The sequence below is a fragment of the Kwoniella bestiolae genome, chromosome 1, assembly GCF_000512585.2.
Source record: "Kwoniella bestiolae CBS 10118 chromosome 1, complete sequence".
Taxonomy (NCBI): Eukaryota; Fungi; Basidiomycota; class Tremellomycetes; order Tremellales; family Cryptococcaceae; genus Kwoniella; species Kwoniella bestiolae.
In genome coordinates, this window is record NC_089241.1 from 2,589,414 (window position 1) to 2,606,519 (window position 17,106).

The window sequence follows — 17,106 nt, forward strand, 5'->3', positions numbered from 1 at the left end:
TCATCATCACTCATCACCATGAGGTGATATGTGTTTAATTGATCGAGGTGTCAAGGAGGAGAAGCTTAAGCATCATAATGATCCGTCCGATTATATTCCTTAGCTCCCTACCCAAACTACCGGTTCTCATCGTGTTTTGATCATCCAACTGACCGTTTTCTCTCCTCTCCCGCAGTCCCGGTGCCATCAACACACCATCAAAGTCGAGAGGAAGAAGATCCAAACATCAACAACTCACTCATCTTGTCAACCCTTCCTTTGGATTTTGATCAGGAGGAGGAGAGAACTTTCATTCTCACATTCACCTTCTCATCATCGGCATCATCGATAATATTACTATAAAACCAACAATCTCCTTGTCGGAACCCCTTCTTCGCCCCCCTTCCCCTTCCCCTTCTTACAATCACTAGTCACTACCCTACCAAGAAAGATAAGATAAAACAAACCCTTGGACTACACACAATTTAGCATATCCCCATCCCTTCGTAAAGAGTATATATACTCGTCCCACCTTCTTCATTCGTCATCAAGCATAGACCGACAACCCTCATGCCGGTCGTACCACCGATGGATGACATCCGACCCTCCTCGAGGGGAAGTAGTAGTCAGAGGGAAGGATCCAGTAGACCTGCTGCCCCCGCCGGTAAACAGGATAAGAAGTCAGGTAGCACACCCAACGGCAATGGCAATGGCAATGGCAATGGGAAGGAAAAAGGTTGGTTAGAAGGTGTGGATTATGCTTATGAATATGTACCTGTAGCACAGGTGAGTGGTGTTGATTCTGCATGCCCTGTTGCCGTGCGACAATGGCACTGGCAATAATGACGTTGAAGAACATCCCAAGCTGATAATGTTTCCTTATATCTATCACTTCAGAGACGTCAAGGTAGAAAAAACATGTAAGTGCTGATCATATACATCCAACCTTTTCTCCAATAAGACTAGAATTATTTTTTGCTTCCTATCATTCGTTTCTCCCTATTTTCCATCTTCCTTTCTGTCTCCATGATTCCTATGAGAGGTACACGTACTTGAATTTTCTCGCTCTCGCCCTTTCGCATCCCCCCTTCCGTGACTGCTTCTCTCCTATTCTACCTCGGACATCGAATTCCGACAATACCACCGGGATCAAGAAGAAGGTACGACCATTCGAAGATGTAAAGCGAATGGATATACACACAACATATTATAGTGGGTCAAGTGATCATACTGCAAGTGCGGAGATACGTCGGAGGCGGACAGTCGGACCCACTGATGGTGGACGAGGATCAGCCCCAAGCGGATGGATATATGCTGTTGCAAGGCAGAGGTGGAGATCCTACCGGCGGCGAGAGGAACGACCAAGAGAATGTAGGATAGACTGATTGTGTGAGTTCACGGTCCGTGTTCTGTGTGAGTGTGGTGGTCGTTGGTCGAGGTGCAGAAGGACCGTGGACGACGAATGAGTGCCTTTCAACTGACCAACAACTCTTCCCCCCACAGCTCCACGAGATCATCCATGACCATCAAAACAGCCCTATCAATACTCACACACAAACGTATGTCGCTCATCATCACCACCACCAACACCACCACCACTTCACACACCTTTCAAGGCCTCTGTCCGGTGTATATCTGTGATCCCTCGCATATTTGGAGGTTCGATCAGGGTTGCAGAGACACAACGACCAACAATCACACCCTATCCGATACACACACTCACGCACACAGTGATTGATTGTGTATATCTCAATCGTCAACACAGGATCATCTCCCATAGTTCGCTGCTTCAGACATTTCCATCATTATCATGGTCAAGGATCCTCACCTCAACCTTGCAACCTTGTTCGCTGGAAGTACCTTTCAAGCCGACAATATCGCTTTTTGTTCTCACTCAATTTAGGGCTATCACGCTCCTCCAGAGGGCTGCCCACTCAACAATCAACATGTCTGGTCGATTGGATCAGATCGCTCAATCAGCAACACAGCAACATTACCTTGTCGCATGTCCGTCTTCCGTTTGATCGATTTGTTATTGTTTAAGATGTCAATTAGCTTTATTCATATACCTTCTCTAGGTTCTTCTTGCCCCTTATTATCCTTGCTTTTTCCTTGATTTAATTGCTTTCTTCGGTTCTGGTCTTCTGTTTCTGTTTCTTCTGATTACATATGAACCACCATAAGAGCTTCAACGCTAACAGGATGTGTTCCATCGTCCCTTTCTACTTGCCACCACCACCACCTGGCTATCAACTCGTCTATGTCCCTCCTACCTCGACTCAACACAACCACGACAACCGTTCTTCTCTTCGCAACTCCCCTCGTTCGTGTATCACCTCTCCATCGGCTGGACCGTCCACACCCCCAACTCACACGACACCTTTATTACCAACTCGCTCTGATACACCCATGTCACATCGTTCTGACGGTGTGAAACATCTCGCAACGGATCATCATTGCGTACTCAGAAAATACGAGATGAAGATGAGGCAGCAGCCTGTGCAAGCTAGGATGTGTGGTGTTGGGGAAAAGTGTGAGTTCGCCTATAGATCACACATACATACAGTAATGTCGGACGCTGACTGGACGTATCCTTGATCATCATGCTTCGCCCAACAGCCGACAGGAGACCAGTTGATCCCACACCGATAATACAGTTGAAAGTGATTGACGAAAATGGTGAAGATATCACTTCGACTGATCCCAGATCGAGAACTCCGCTAAGGCGTCCTAGTCCAGGTCCAAACGGTATGACTTTCATGCAGAGTGAGTGGCCAGTCTACATTCGTGGGCAATATTGTTGTTGTGAGCAGTGCTCAAGGGTCGGTGGCTGATCTATGTATAGACCCCTACTACTTCCTCTTTGCGTGTCTTGTGGGCGGTGATGAGAACGAAGATGAATTGCATGTTATCGATGATGGGAAGACTCGGTTCTTGACCGGAACGCCCGTATCTTCCTTATACCACCTTAAGGACCTCGATAATTCCGATGCTGCTTTCTTTGTGTTTCCCGATTTGGGAGTGAGGAAGGAGGGGAGATACAAGTTGAAACTCACTCTGTTTGAGATCGTTGAGTAAGTGACTGTGTGAAGTTGCAAGAGAACTTCAGCTGATACCGACGCTGGGCATACAGTCAAGAAGTGTACTATTGCACCACCACGTTTACCTCTACCTTCTCTGTCTATTCGGCTAAGAAGTTCCCTGGTATGTCGAGTAAGTGATGTCGAAGTACCATCTCAGCTGTCATTCGTTGGCTGACTTGACTTTCACTTTGCAGAAGCAACGGACCTTTCCAAGTCATTTGCAGAGCAAGGGTTGAAGATCCGAGTCCGCAAAGATCCTCGTCAACGTGAGTCAACTTCGAGCCTGATCTCAAATCAAAGTACACCGGCTCTTGCCACCCAACCTCGGCGTCACAATCTTCCTCGTATCAAAGCTCAAAGTCTGCCAAACGTTAGAAGCAACGCACTGAAGCCAATTTATTTCCCCTCTCCTTTAGCTGCCGCACGTATCACGAAGTCTAAACGAAAGAGCGATGCTGCCGACTCGGAAGATGACTATGGTTCTCCGAATCATCATCATTCTTATGCACACCACCATAGTGATCAGCACAAACGACAGCACCCTCCACCTCAGCATCAACAACAACATCATCATCAAGCCAAGAGATCAAGAGGCGCTTCGCTAGGGTATCCTCCAAATGAAGCAGAATCCGCTGCGAGGTTCTATAGACCCACATCATCGCACGGAGAGGCATCATCGAAGCCCACAACATATCACCCATCATATCCACCTCAGTCATCCTCTTCAAACGGGTATCCACCGGGATACCACCCGAATTATCCTCCACCAGGTCGTGGCCACCATATGCCACCTCCACCTCCACCATCTGCTTTTGATCCATACAGAAACCATCAAGCACTTTCACCCAGCTATCCCCCTGGATATCCTACGCAGTATTACGGGTCCAACTCTGGTAGGCCTTCTACACACCCATCTCCTGGACCTGCACCTGGTTCGGCTAGTAGACATCATCAGTCACTACCTCCACCAGGGTATGGTCCACCCGAACATCCCAATTTTCAACATGCCCAACAGCAATCGCCATACTATGCGCATGGCCAACAACCTCCTTCAGCTGGGGGATACCATCAACACCAGCGAACACCTTCATACCCTGGTTCCCCATATGGCGAGCCATCAGGTCAAAGGGGTGCACCTTGGCCTCAATCTCAGATGCAAGATAGGGAAAGGAGAGATACCTATCCACAAGAACCAGAAAGGGAGATTGCCTATGCCCGTGAACGAGAACGAGAACGCGAGATCGAGAGGGAGCGAGAGAGGGAAAGGGAAAGGTATATGTCCTCAAGGGGTCAACCGCAAAGACAGCGAATGAGAGATGGACCCAGACCTTTATCTCCACGATCAAGGGTATCTCCCACCAGACCTACCTCGATCTCATACCAGCCTTCACCCACTTCATCCGCCGGATCGACATTCGGTAATAACAATAACGCAAGACCATTATCCTCCTCCAGTAGAGATAGGTTGGAAATAGTCTCACCGAATAACGTCACCCTCCCTCCTCTCAGTCTTTCTACCCCTACTGCGAGGAATCGACCCATGGGTAGCGGTAGTGCACCGAACTCTGCGGGATTACCTCCTATCTTGTCTTCTGCTGAGAGAGATAGGGAGAGGGATGAGGTGTTAAGTCAAAGATCTGCTAGTACAGGGATCATCTCTTCTTCAAGGAACCAAAGTCCTTTGTTGGGCAGTGGGACCCCCTCAAGTGCCAAGACGACCGATAGGATGAAGTTGCACAATATTGTAGATTAGCGGGGTATGTTATTGAGATTGGACGTTCTTGGTTCTTGAACTGTGAAGAAACACAACATACTATTCGTGAAGAGATCAAGTTTGTGTGCTGGAAGGGGAGTATCCCTATCTATGGGAATCAGGATTGTTGAAAAGGTTTCTTGTGGTTAGTCGAAGCTGAAGGAGGGTATGAGAGGAAGATGACATGAATTCAGGATAAAGGCAGGGCGGTAAATCAAGTGTCCGGATGCGAAGGGAAGGAATGTGATTGAATTGAGGATATGTGTGTTGAGAAGAAGGGTCACAAGAAGAAGCGACAGACAGATACATGAGAAGTATACATGACATCAACCGATTCTTGTGGTCAGGTAAAGTTGAAGTAACGAGTTTATATGAGTATGAGAATTGATATGCATATAACAATTTATATCTTGTACAGCGAGTGCGTTCGGGGCATATGTTAGTCAAGATGGCAAATGCATGCGGGTTGAGATCATCATACGAGATGTATTTATATGGTGTGACATGGATGATCAGACATTGGCATAAGGATGATTGAGGAGAACAATTACAACACAATCAGACAAACGATCTTGCAAGAATACCACAAGAGAAAAGAAAGGGAAAAGTGACAAACACTATCGATGATCAGTACTCCTAGACTGGACTCTCGATCAATCGTTCCTCCCCGTCCACCAATCCTCATGCCCAATCTCATTCCAACCCCAATAAGTCCACTGAGGATTCCCCGGAGGGGGATACCAATCCGCCCTACTCCTCCCATAAAGATGACACCACATCTCCCATCTCTCCACGTCTTCCTCAAGCTTCTTCTTCTCCTCGGCTGCTTTCTTCGCTGCCTCCTGCTTTGCCACTTCTGCCGAAGCTGCCGTGTGGAGGGCCTGAGCGACGGCCGCAATGAGGGGGTTGAAGTATCTGGGTATCTCGGGTTTGTCGTCGGGAGAGGCGGGGGGTTTGGGCGGGAGGAAGGGCTCGACGAGTTTGGCATAGGGGGCGAGTCGGTCGGAGGGAAGGATCTGGGCGAGGATGATGGCCTGGTATCCAATAGCATCGTATCGCTAGTGAGCTGAGTTGAGATATTACATCGAAGTCTGATCAGCTTGATTGATCCGACTCACCTTGTGGGTATATGGGAATCCCAAGGTCAATCTCTTTTGGAGTATCCCATCGATAATGTCCAGCGCTTCTCTGCGGCACGATGAAATAAAGTCAGCAGACATCCGTTCTGCTGGGACACCAGCACAGCCCAATAGCGACGAGACGCTCTGAGGAAGGTCCATTCCTTTCCAAGACGATGTGATCGAACGACGGTATATCCAATCTCTTCACTCCATACTTCGCAATGAGGATTAGACAATCATTGACAACTCTACTCACTTCTTCTTAACCCACTCCTCAAAAGTCCTATAAATCCCATAATCCATCCTCCCGATACCCCTCGGATCACCATTCGTCATCCACTCTGTCCACTCCCTCACATCTTCGAGGTGCTGTTTGAGCGCTACCTCGATGGGATCGCGAGTGTCGGGCTGGTCTTCTGGAGGAGGGGATAGTCTCGGGAGTGGGTTGGGCATATCTTCTCTCCAGGTTGTCTATCTCAAGTGGTATTTAGTGGGGTATTGTATATATGTGTATGGTATTTTGAAGTGTCGGTGGATGATGGGAATGTGTAGGTCAGTTAGACTGATCAGATTAGTAAGAAGACATGAGCCTCTTGGCTTCTTGGATGAGATCACTACACAAGCACACACAATATATATGTACATCCGCAATATTCTCGCCTCTTCTTCTGGTCGCAGAGGAAACCACCAGTAAACCGCGCACAAGGTTTATGGTATACGATAACATGCATTTTTCACGTCAATTGATCAATCAATCAATCAAACAGTCGGCAAAATCGTTCTGATCGTGACTTCTTATGAAGTGGGATTGCCCTCCTGAACCAAGCTTACTCCAAAGGGTAAGAAGGGTAGGTGACTAAGTTCACACCAAAAGTCCCCAAAGTGCACCGTAAAGGTGTGTATCAGTGTGCGTGTAATACGCCATGATTGTCTTGGTGCGCTGTGTAACGGGTGGTGGGTACGTAGTATGTGTGGAGGAAGGGTACTTTGATGGTTTGGTTCGTAAGTACTCCCTTCCCATGGCTGGTTGATCGATCGAAAGGTCGTGTTTTGGCGTCCGTACCCTGCTGAAGGCTTTTGGTGTAAAATGAATTGTCATGGTCATGGTCATGGTCTCGTTTGATGACGTTCAGAGTAGGTCTGATTTGAGGCTTGGTAGCAAGCGTCTAAAAAAATTCAGCTGAGCTTGAATTTCCACGCTCAGGGGTCATTTTGAGTTCAGCTTATCACCTTGCTGGACGTTTGAAACTCCCCGTGAATGTTCGCTTACTATACACCATGTACATCTGATGGTTTGTACAACATATAAACAGGTTCTTGAACCATGAAGAATTTTGAGCAACAATTGATCACCTTATCCAATCGATGTATTTATTCTTTCTTCGGTGATAGTTCCTTCACTGATCTCGATACATGGGTGTGCTGGATGGCCCTTGCGAGTAATCAACAGTTTGATTCTCCTGCGCCGCGTGATCGATGATATCGTAGCGATCCGTCTGTTCCCCCGAGCTTCCATAAATACACCTCACCCTTCCATCCGTTCTTCTTCTTCCCAACCAAGACCCAAGGTCCGCTCACCCCAACAATCTATCGAGACTCATCACCCTCCGTCCCTCACCTTCCATGACTCCCCCTGCATTAACACTCCTCCGTCTGCCCCTCTCCTCTTCATAGCCCGATCCGTCCAGACTCAACCCCAAAGCATGGATCCTCTCCATATCAAGTACGACAGGGGACAACGTATTTCTAGGCGTCATCCTCACATCCTCGCCTTCACCCTGCAATTCAAGCTGTTCATTGATAATAGTTTGAGGAGGGGTGGGCGGCCTAGAAATCTTCAACCACTCTTCATACTCCTCTTCCAACGCCCTCAATTCCCCATCACCAAGGAACTTGATCCTCGTATCTGTATAATCATCGTACTCCCCTATCCCTTGCCCATCTCCCTCTGGGAGATACCTCATACCTCGTGAGGAGGCTCGTCGCCATATGCCCCACCAGACGGTCTCACCCTCTTCGCCTAGAAGCCCCACGACGAGGAGGGATCGGATAGTGCGTGAGAGGTGTCGGACAATGGATGATTGGAGAGGGGTCGTGAATGTGTAAGAACCGATTTGGAGGAGACGGAGGTATGGTAGGGACGATAGTGGGTCGAGGAGGGATGTCTGGTCATTGAGGTTGTTAGCTGCTTGCGATGATAAAGAAGGGATATAAAATTTTGTATTTGTGAGATGCGCGTGTGTACGTTCGGAGTGCATCGTCCAGTGTATATTTACCCAGAGTGAATGCCTTTGTACAGACAGCAAGGGGGATGAAACACCCATGGATAGAGGTAACTCACGAAATCTTCAAAACTCGTTTCCTTCACCTTCGTCGACTTCTTCAGCGGTCTATCAATGAACAACTCCTTGATCCCATCAAAGGTATTCACCATACTCTTCAAGAAACCATTCCCTACACTGTCCCAATCTCTAATCGGACCGCAAATCATGAGACTTATCAACTGGCTCTTTTCGCCTACAGGTGATCTTCTCAATTGGAGTTCCTTCAATGGCGTCAGTATGTCCGGGAGGGTCAACTCGTCCAGATCGGCATCTAATACCAAGAACGATAGGTTATGAGAGTGTCGGATGAGGTGCAAAGAAGATACGAAGGTGGATGATTGGCTGAACTGCCTGAAATTTGATGGAGGAGCTGCACGTTGTCTCCATCCGAATGATCTCAATCGGTGGGTGAAGGGAATATACGGGTTGTTATTATGTGGGTATCCATGTGATCCTGAGATGGTTGAAAGGGTTGAGGGAGAGTTGGAGAGGACGGTAGGTGGGATAGCATGTAGGGAAGGATGGGGAATCAAGGATGCGAAGAGGAGTGCCAAGGTCGAGTCGTCCGAGGCATCTGCGAAGAATGATATGTGGTTGAGAGACGGTAGGGAATTGATCAACGAGGTGAGCAAGGAGGACTCGGCCCAGCATGATCGTGGTTTGATTATACTATTTTCAGTTGAAGTGGTCGAAGAAGACATGGGGTCAACGGGAGAAAGACGTGTGCGTGTAGAGGCGTCGGGGTCGGAATCGAACATTGTCAGGTCGATGATGATGCTTCTGCGGGAGTGAAGAGGCATCAATCAGTCAAGCGATGGTCCAAAGACTGGCAACGTGTATAGCGATGTTGATGATATAGTGTCGCTGATAATGGCCAAACACAGACATGGGGTTACAATCCACTCACTTGACATATCTCGCCCACCCATCCCTATTCTCTATGACCTCCTCAGCCCAATGAACGCCAGACACCCTCACACAAGTGAATAGTATCCTCCTAACCTCTCTACGTATCTTGCGAGATACCATCCCAAGTGAGATGAGCGATGCGAGGTCGTCCTGCCGTTCTTGGTGCATGTCCACGGTGGAGAATATGCCCCATGCTGATTGAGTGGCATACGTCGATCAGTGACTGAGGTGAAAGGAGGGAAGAAGAGAGCACTCACTCAGACGGTCCTGCTGTGTCAATTCCAATGGATCATATATCTTGAGTGCTATCAACCTGATCACTTCGCGGGGTAGGTCTGTGATGCTGAGCCTGGAGTGGTACGGGTTGTGATGACTATCACTGTCGACCTGCATGGTGGTGTAGCTTGAGTGAGGATGGTGAGTGATGGTGTTGAATGAGATGAGTACTGGATAGGGATTGCCGTAATTTACCGAAGCATGGGATAAGGATAGGTATGCAATATGGTGGTGGTGATGGTGATGGTCGTAGCGTTACAAGGCATGGTAAATGACAAAGGAATATGTCGATGTAGTTGCAAGAGTGGGGGGAAGGGTGGAATGAGATGGATCTAGAATCTAGTATGGTCCGAGTGGGGGGCACAGTAGAGTCGTAATAGCAACACACAAAGGATGCTATCTACGTATCTCTCTGGTCTCCTTGACTCGTTACTCGTCGCTCGTTGTTACCCTTGACCAAGCCAATGCAATGAATAAATACAATAATTGCATATGGGTGAATGCATAATGCACAATGTTATTGCATAATTGCGTAGGTTGCGTAACAATACTCATTGTGCTACTGTACTACTCATATTGATTTGTATTCGTACAGTGTGCATGTTACTGTACCGAGCTAGGCGGGGATCAACATGATAAGGAACAGGGTCATACATACCACAAATTACGTAAATAGCACATAACTAAGCGAGTGTAAGAGATAACAGCAGATCTAGATCTACGGGAACCGATCAACCAACCAACCAACCAACCAACCAACCAATCATAGAGCAACTTACAAGTAAAAGACATGCTGACTTGGGTACTTGCTACGCGAACCCAACCTGTACAGCATACTATTCACAATTATCCAATAGTAAAAACAAAAAAACAACTTGAGAAGACACCATCTACCCCGAGGTATCTCCAACTCGATATCATCCCCTCCTTCCGATGCATGGACTCAAAACTCGCTAAAATGGTGGATTCGCCGACAAGCACGCATCCACAAAGGATCAAGACCACCTGTCAGGTATCAGACATGAGATATACCAAATACCAAGCTTGCTCGCTACATTGCAGTTGGGGCACCCCGCCAGCAGTCTGATCTAGCCTTCGTAACCCATCGCAATGGTCATCGTGGATTCTGGAATTTGGATTCTGCATTCTTTGTCGTCTGTTGATAAACTATCTGTATAGTCTATCTTCGTTCATGATGAAGAAAGTATTGCCAATAGCATTTATAGTTTACGCACACATATATGAAAGATTTATATATATTATTCATATCAGTCATACCATACGCATAACTTATCCACTCATTCCCCCCAAATGTCATCTTCCCAAAACCTCAACGCACCTTTGACTGAAGTCACCAGTGACCCTAATCCCGATCCTGATACTGATCGTGATGTTGATTCTGCTCAAGAGTTCCGAGCCTACCTAGACAAACAACGGGAGGTACTGCTCAACCGACGAAACCAAGCAGCCGAAGCGAACCGATCGATAGCATTTCATACACCTGAACCGGTCTACGATATTCATACTGATACTGGTATTGCTGATGCCTCTGCCTCGATATGTGGGAGCGCACAATATCAATATACCATGGTCAACTGTAAGTCGAGTCGAGCGTTGGTACGACTCACAACTCATGAGGAGCTGTATATAACATGTTGTTGATCGATATTTCTAAATTATACTCATTAGTCAACTCTACTGACCAAGCACCGTACTACCTCAACCATCCTGAATTGATGGATCAAACACAACCGTCTCTTCAAGGTATCAGCACATCCATCGAACCTTCTCTTGACCCTGTTGGGTTTGTGACTAATTTCAATCAGAACCTACAGGGTAATTCCCACATCGATCCAGCCCTACTGAACCCAATTCCGAATCCACCCACTGACCAATCGTACCTACCCTCCATGAGAGATCTAACGTACACCACCCACCAACTGACAGCTCCCACCTTGCAAGAAGACACCGCTCAAGCCCATACCCACACCCACACAGCTCCACCTCACCACAACACAAACACCCAACAAGTCAGATCCACCATATACCTCCACTCCGGATCGACCCTCGACAATCCCCCTCCATGTGTTTTGGCCGATCCAAACCATAATATCATCTATCCGGAGGGATACGACATAACCATAACAGCGCGATATCCCGATGTCGCTACCAACTCCCACTCCAGCCCAGAGGTCATCCGAAGTCGACTTCGAAGACGGTTTTACAGGGGGGTAAGTCCCCAGGATATAATGGCCGTTGAGGGGTATTTGATGTACCCTCAATGTCAAGGTGGATCGGACTGATGGCTGGGTGGATACCGAGTTGTGAAGGAGCACGCTATATTTCAATGTTTTATAGTATACAGCTTCTGTTCAGCAGAGCATTGCATTCACCGAGTGATATAGTTAGTATTGGTTCATTGTGTATCTTCACTGTCCACGTCGTATTGATACTTTGATTGGTGTCGATTGACCGAACATGCCACCCTGCTGCATACCACAGTCGCTACCTCAAGCATGAGCAACCATGATTCATATCCGTATGAGCAGATCCAAACTCTACTTTACCCGAGATAAATACAAAGATGAGAACAAAGAAAAGGAGATAACCCTAAGTTTTAACCACACTCTATTCTTGAGAATAGACGTGGTATTCCTCCTTCTCTCTTCCTCTCATCATGGGTGGGGCGGTACCCTTGTACTGTGTGAGGTAGAGTATCAGCACTAATCATGGATCGTCATCGGTCAAAGGGAGACATGTAAACAATCACTCACGTAGATATCGGTCCAGAAAGTCTCGACATCAGGGAAAGGTGATTTCTTGGCTTCCTCAACAGCGGCGTCTACTTCCTCCTTGGCCTTCTTGTCGATGGCCTAGATATTCAAGTAATCGTGAGCAAGCACGCCCGCAATATGACAGCAGGTCTAGCGCTATTTAAGGGGTCCCAATGTAATAGAAGGCTGTACCCACCTTCAAGCTGGCCTCATCGGTAACTCCCCATTCCAAGATGTATCTCTTCAAGCCAGCAATAGCATCCTTCTCAGATCGCATCTGTTGGACTTCATCTCTGGTTCGGTAGGTGGTACCGGGATCGGACATGCTGTGTCGCGATGATCATCAGCATTTTGTACCATTGAAAGTACAGGGGGTATCCAACTCACGAGTGACCACCATATCTGTAGGTAACGAATTCAACTACCAGAGGACCTTTTCCGGAAGTGACCCATTCCTTGGCCCAGGCAGTAGCTTTCTTAACAGCGAGGATATCCATACCGTTGACCTTGTTATGAGAAGTACATCAGCTCCGAGGCTCCGATCCTAAAGAAGACCTTCGCTCACCTGGAGACCTGGGATCTTGTCACCTCGAGTGAAGAACTCGGTGTTCATAGAAGATCGTTCGGCAGAAGTACCCATACCGTACTTGTTGTTCTCACAGACAAAGACACATGGGAGGTTCCACAGTTTGGCCTAATGGTTGCAATGCAAACGAGTCAACTTCTGTGCAATAGTTCCTCAGCTGATGATACGAAATCACTCACCATGTTATAGGCCTCGAACACTTGACCTTGGTTAGAGGCACCATCACCGTAAAGAGCAAAAGTAGCAGTCTTCTTCTTCATATACTTTTGAGCGAGGGCGATACCAGCACCGACGGGGACCTATCGTTTGAGACAACATGAGCGGCTGATTATGAGATGAAAGGAGAAAGCAAAGTAGTGACTCACTTGAGCACCGACAATACCGTTACCACCGAAGAAGGATGGAGTGAAGATGTGCATAGAACCACCTTTACCGTATGACATACCGTCGACTCGGCCTGTGATGCGATGCAGGATGAATGATTAGTGTAGTGTCCTTCTCCAGAAAAACTTGAGAGTTGGGTAATTTGATGGATTCGTCAACTCACCCATCAACTCAGCAATCACACCCTTAATGGTACCTCCTCTCAATACAGCGAAAGTGTGACATCTATACGAAGTGATGACTCGATCGTCCCCATCGATGGCGTGTTCCATACCGACAGAAACAGCTTCTTGACCGATAGCCAAGTGACAGAAACCTCTAATCATTTTTTGCTTGTACAAGGCGTCGGCAGCTTGTTCCATTCTTCTCATTTGAACCTGTTGCGTATGAGTTGAACGGCATTACAAGACAGGAGAGATCGATGATCCAAAGTGAAAGAAGGATTAACGAAGGGAGAAAGCACAGAGTAGATGGGTATTGTTAGCTGAGTATACATGATATTCCAGCGAAAGGTAATCGATACTCACCATAGTAGTGTACATCTTTACCAACTCATCCTTGGTGATGGAGATCTCGTTGGAAGGAGCATCACATCGGTAAGAGTGGAATGATTCTCCGTGAAGAGCTACTGTGAACTGAGAGAAGACAAAACAAGAATATCAGATACGCATCCACACGATCTACTGACCTGACCTGACGAGAGAAAGGGTGTCCACTCACAGGCTTGTCTCCCGATTCAGGCAATTCCTCAGCTGGCGATGACTTGTCAGCATCGGTTTGGAGGAACCTCATAGCAGGGAGGGTGGATCGAACGGGTCGCTAAATGTTACATTTTAGCTTAGCCTTGCCGGATTGGACCTCTTTTGAGCTATACTTACTACACCCGCTGATCGGGTAGCAGCTCTGAGCCCACGAGATCTGAGGAGTGAGAATGCCATGGTGCTCGAAGGGTGTGAGGGTGGTGATGATGAGGATGATGATGAAGAGGATAAATAGATGGATGGATGGATGTTTTTGTAGGAACGGAATAAACTACACTGGACTCTCGGATGCCGTCTGATTGGGGTGTGGCACGTGGCAGGACATTTATTTATCGTTATTTTCATTCATTTTATCCCAATATAGGTACTGCATACTCGTCGGATACTGGCAACTACTGTAGTATCCTTTGGTTGTCTTGCTTGGACTCATGCTCGTGAATTGACTATAAAAACTAGCTATCAAGAACAATCCATCACAGATGCATATGTGAGTTGACCTCTCATCCCGGCCTTGCATACTTCAACCCTTCTTCCCTCCTCAGAAAACCCCCTTCTCTGATGACATTGCTGGGGCACCGATGATCAACATGACGCCAATACCAGCTATATGCTAATCACGGTGTCATATCACCATCAATTTACCTGATAACGTTCAATATCTTTTAGTCAATCTTTACGTGAACCCATCAACTTGGAGATGACCATTGCTGATCTTCGCTTCTATGTAAAGTAGATGCCTGATGCAACGACGTACCCTTGCTGGACTGATGAACGTTACCAAAGCAGTACTGAAGACAGATAACTTCAATGAATCAGGCTGAATGCATAAGGCATACAGCGGATTTACAAAAGAGATATCAATTTACTTCCCAAGTCCAGCCAACCATCTAGACCTGATCTCAGCAGCGATCTCCCTATTCTTGACCGCTCTCTCCTTCGAGTCCTTCGCCCTCCTATCAATCCAAACTTGTCGATCCTTGAGATACTCCTCGTATCGTTGATCCCTCTGTTCCGCCATCTTCTTCTGCTCATCCGTCATCCTACCCCTATCAGCAGCGGGAACATCATCCTGAGGGAGGGTAGGTCTTCTGACCAACCGTTTCTCGACGGGAGGTAGGGAAAGTTTCGGGCCAGGTAAAGTCTGATACCAGTACGCGGTGGTCGACCAGTCATCCCTGAGATGGTTCCCGTGGCCTGATTCCATGGTGACTTTTAGCTTCTTTGAGAACCTCACCGGGTCAGGTAAGTGCCATCGGTACGAGACCTGGGTGTTGGGTACATCGTCCTCGTGGATGATCGATCCGGCAAATGAGAATGCGTTCTTCTGCATCCCCCACCCTTGAGAGAAGTAATCTTCACCCCCTGTTCCATGGAAGGAAGGGGGCCAGGTATCGTCATCGACAAAGATCATATCGTCACCTTCACCCCACCAGGTCTAATCGGATTCGGTGGTAAACGCATCAGCATTCATCATCTCTTCTACTATCCTCGTGGTGATTCCTCACTTACACCTTGGAAATGCGTGACCGACTGATTACATCCGATATAATTCCCTTCCCCCTCAGTCTCGAGGATCACATAGTTATCCTTACCATCAAGGTTGGCCACCTGAGTCTCCAGAGAATTGGTCTGCACTTCGGCAGGTGCCCAACCACCCGTAGGGTTCTCTCGTCGCCACATCGAATGAAAGTACAAGGTATCTTGAGGTAAGGGGTCTTTGTAGAGCTCATAGTCGATATAGAAGTACTGTCGATCAGTCAGCTCTATGTATGATAAAATCGTGTCGATGCGAACTCACCTGAATATAGGCGTTCTCTCCTTGATTCTCAATCTCGATTCTGGCTCGTTTGTTGAATGGCATGGTCAGATAACAGTTCGCACCTGCATTACCACCATACTTGAGGATCTCAGATGGTTTGACCGAGACAGAGAATGGGAGAGACTCAAAGTTGGCGGGCATCGAGTTCCCTATGAAAGTCAACGGAATAGTACAGTATCAGTCAAGACTGCTGCAATGATACTTGATGGGAGTGGAGACAGAGCTGGACTCACCGATACAGAAGAAATCACCCAATGGAGCAAGTACGGAAGGTTCTTCTTGATCATCCCAGAACATCTTGATGATGACTTTTCGGTAACTATGATGCGTCACATTAACGAGTTGTCATGCTCGCACGGGGAGGAGTCGCTTACTAGTCGGGATCATTGTCTTCAAAAGCTAGACCCAGGGCTGGGTGAACTTCCATCATAGCTACACCGGTCTTCGTGTATGGGATGAGTCCTAAATCGGTGTGCATTCAGCCTCTGGTTGTCACCTTTGTAAGCATGGCGCGGACGCACCCGGACCCAGGATTCTTCGACAAGCTTGGACGAACCAGAGATGCGTAAGGGCGCCTGGGCTGTAGGATGAATTCCACCGGGTGGTCAACAAGCATGCCAACACAGAAGTTATGTTAGATTCGGACCGACTCACCCCTCGATATCTGCGAGCGCGACGGATTCTCCAGGTTTTACAATAAACGCGTCCTCGTTTTTACCTTTTAGAAGAACGAGCAATTAGTTGCATACACCAAGATGATGCCGCGCAATGGTATGGTACACATACCAGAATGATCCCAGCTGGATACTCTGGCGGATCGAGCAGTCTTCTTGGTAGCTGCAGCAGCTAGAAGATCTGAACCTTGAGCGCGAACGGCTGACATTGTCTTGACAGGTATGAGTGTAACTTTCGCTTGGTGTGTGTCGCACTGTCAAAAGAGATGTTACTTCGGTGGATGCGATGATGAAAGAGCAGAGCGGATAAGAGGGATTGGATGGATTTATACTGTACCAGCTTATTCGTCATACCTCTGCATTGCCTACCTCCGTATCACCGGACCATTCTCTCATAATGCGAACAGTCATTCCCATACGTGTACGGACCTTTTTTTCTGCATTCAGCTTTAAGTGGACATCCTCCACTTCATCACATCGTAGATGAGAAACTCGCCGGTCGGCGCATATAACTATACAACGGGCTATAAGTTTTCATACCGGTAATGCAGAAGTGCCGTCTCGTAGATCAGGAATGTGACACGGCAAAAGCGGCACCGGAAGGACACCCATGATACCCCGAACAAGAATTGGTTCTTGCTCATGTTGCACACATCACCATAC

At 47.5% G+C, this 17,106-nt stretch overlaps 7 protein-coding genes across 7 annotated transcripts; 3 read left to right on the forward strand and 4 right to left on the reverse strand.

Moving 5' to 3' along the window:
- Positions 1 to 549: 549 nt before the first annotated feature.
- On the forward strand, positions 550 to 903 carry I302_100980 (uncharacterized protein; the record flags this gene model as incomplete). Its single annotated transcript, XM_019190992.1, has 2 exons — positions 550 to 765; positions 877 to 903. The coding sequence occupies 2 exons, from the start codon at positions 550 to 552 to the stop codon at positions 901 to 903; spliced, it is 243 nt and encodes an 80-aa protein (XP_019047740.1).
- Positions 904 to 2,181: 1,278 nt separating this feature from the next.
- On the forward strand, positions 2,182 to 4,815 carry I302_100981 (uncharacterized protein; the record flags this gene model as incomplete). The annotated part of the gene is made up of 6 exons (XM_065869182.1): positions 2,182 to 2,512; positions 2,599 to 2,745; positions 2,825 to 3,053; positions 3,113 to 3,192; positions 3,257 to 3,328; positions 3,479 to 4,815. The coding sequence occupies 6 exons, from the start codon at positions 2,182 to 2,184 to the stop codon at positions 4,813 to 4,815; spliced, it is 2,196 nt and encodes a 731-aa protein (XP_065725254.1).
- A 653-nt stretch (positions 4,816 to 5,468) lies between these two features.
- I302_100982 (uncharacterized protein) lies at positions 5,469 to 6,389 on the reverse strand (the record flags this gene model as incomplete). Its single annotated transcript, XM_019190994.1, has 3 exons — positions 5,469 to 5,849; positions 5,934 to 6,003; positions 6,193 to 6,389. 3 exons carry the CDS (start codon positions 6,387 to 6,389, stop codon positions 5,469 to 5,471), a joined length of 648 nt encoding a protein of 215 aa, XP_019047742.1.
- A 1,121-nt stretch (positions 6,390 to 7,510) lies between these two features.
- I302_100983 (uncharacterized protein) lies at positions 7,511 to 9,562 on the reverse strand (the record flags this gene model as incomplete). The annotated part of the gene is made up of 4 exons (XM_019190995.1): positions 7,511 to 8,101; positions 8,278 to 9,040; positions 9,168 to 9,363; positions 9,427 to 9,562. 4 exons carry the CDS (start codon positions 9,560 to 9,562, stop codon positions 7,511 to 7,513), a joined length of 1,686 nt encoding a protein of 561 aa, XP_019047743.1.
- Positions 9,563 to 10,756: 1,194 nt separating this feature from the next.
- I302_100984 (uncharacterized protein) lies at positions 10,757 to 11,748 on the forward strand (the record flags this gene model as incomplete). The annotated part of the gene is made up of 2 exons (XM_019190996.1): positions 10,757 to 11,042; positions 11,135 to 11,748. The coding sequence occupies 2 exons, from the start codon at positions 10,757 to 10,759 to the stop codon at positions 11,746 to 11,748; spliced, it is 900 nt and encodes a 299-aa protein (XP_019047744.1).
- A 325-nt stretch (positions 11,749 to 12,073) lies between these two features.
- I302_100985 (pyruvate dehydrogenase (acetyl-transferring) E1 component, alpha subunit) lies at positions 12,074 to 14,127 on the reverse strand (the record flags this gene model as incomplete). The annotated part of the gene is made up of 11 exons (XM_019190997.1): positions 12,074 to 12,145; positions 12,220 to 12,318; positions 12,416 to 12,545; positions 12,607 to 12,725; positions 12,785 to 12,913; positions 12,985 to 13,104; positions 13,171 to 13,262; positions 13,353 to 13,566; positions 13,717 to 13,824; positions 13,910 to 14,008; positions 14,068 to 14,127. The coding sequence occupies 11 exons, from the start codon at positions 14,125 to 14,127 to the stop codon at positions 12,074 to 12,076; spliced, it is 1,242 nt and encodes a 413-aa protein (XP_019047745.1).
- A 685-nt stretch (positions 14,128 to 14,812) lies between these two features.
- I302_100986 (uncharacterized protein) lies at positions 14,813 to 16,652 on the reverse strand (the record flags this gene model as incomplete). Its single annotated transcript, XM_019190998.1, has 8 exons — positions 14,813 to 15,385; positions 15,460 to 15,696; positions 15,749 to 15,918; positions 16,003 to 16,088; positions 16,144 to 16,231; positions 16,291 to 16,349; positions 16,424 to 16,487; positions 16,556 to 16,652. The coding sequence occupies 8 exons, from the start codon at positions 16,650 to 16,652 to the stop codon at positions 14,813 to 14,815; spliced, it is 1,374 nt and encodes a 457-aa protein (XP_019047746.1).
- Between the last annotated feature and the right edge of the window lie 454 nt (positions 16,653 to 17,106).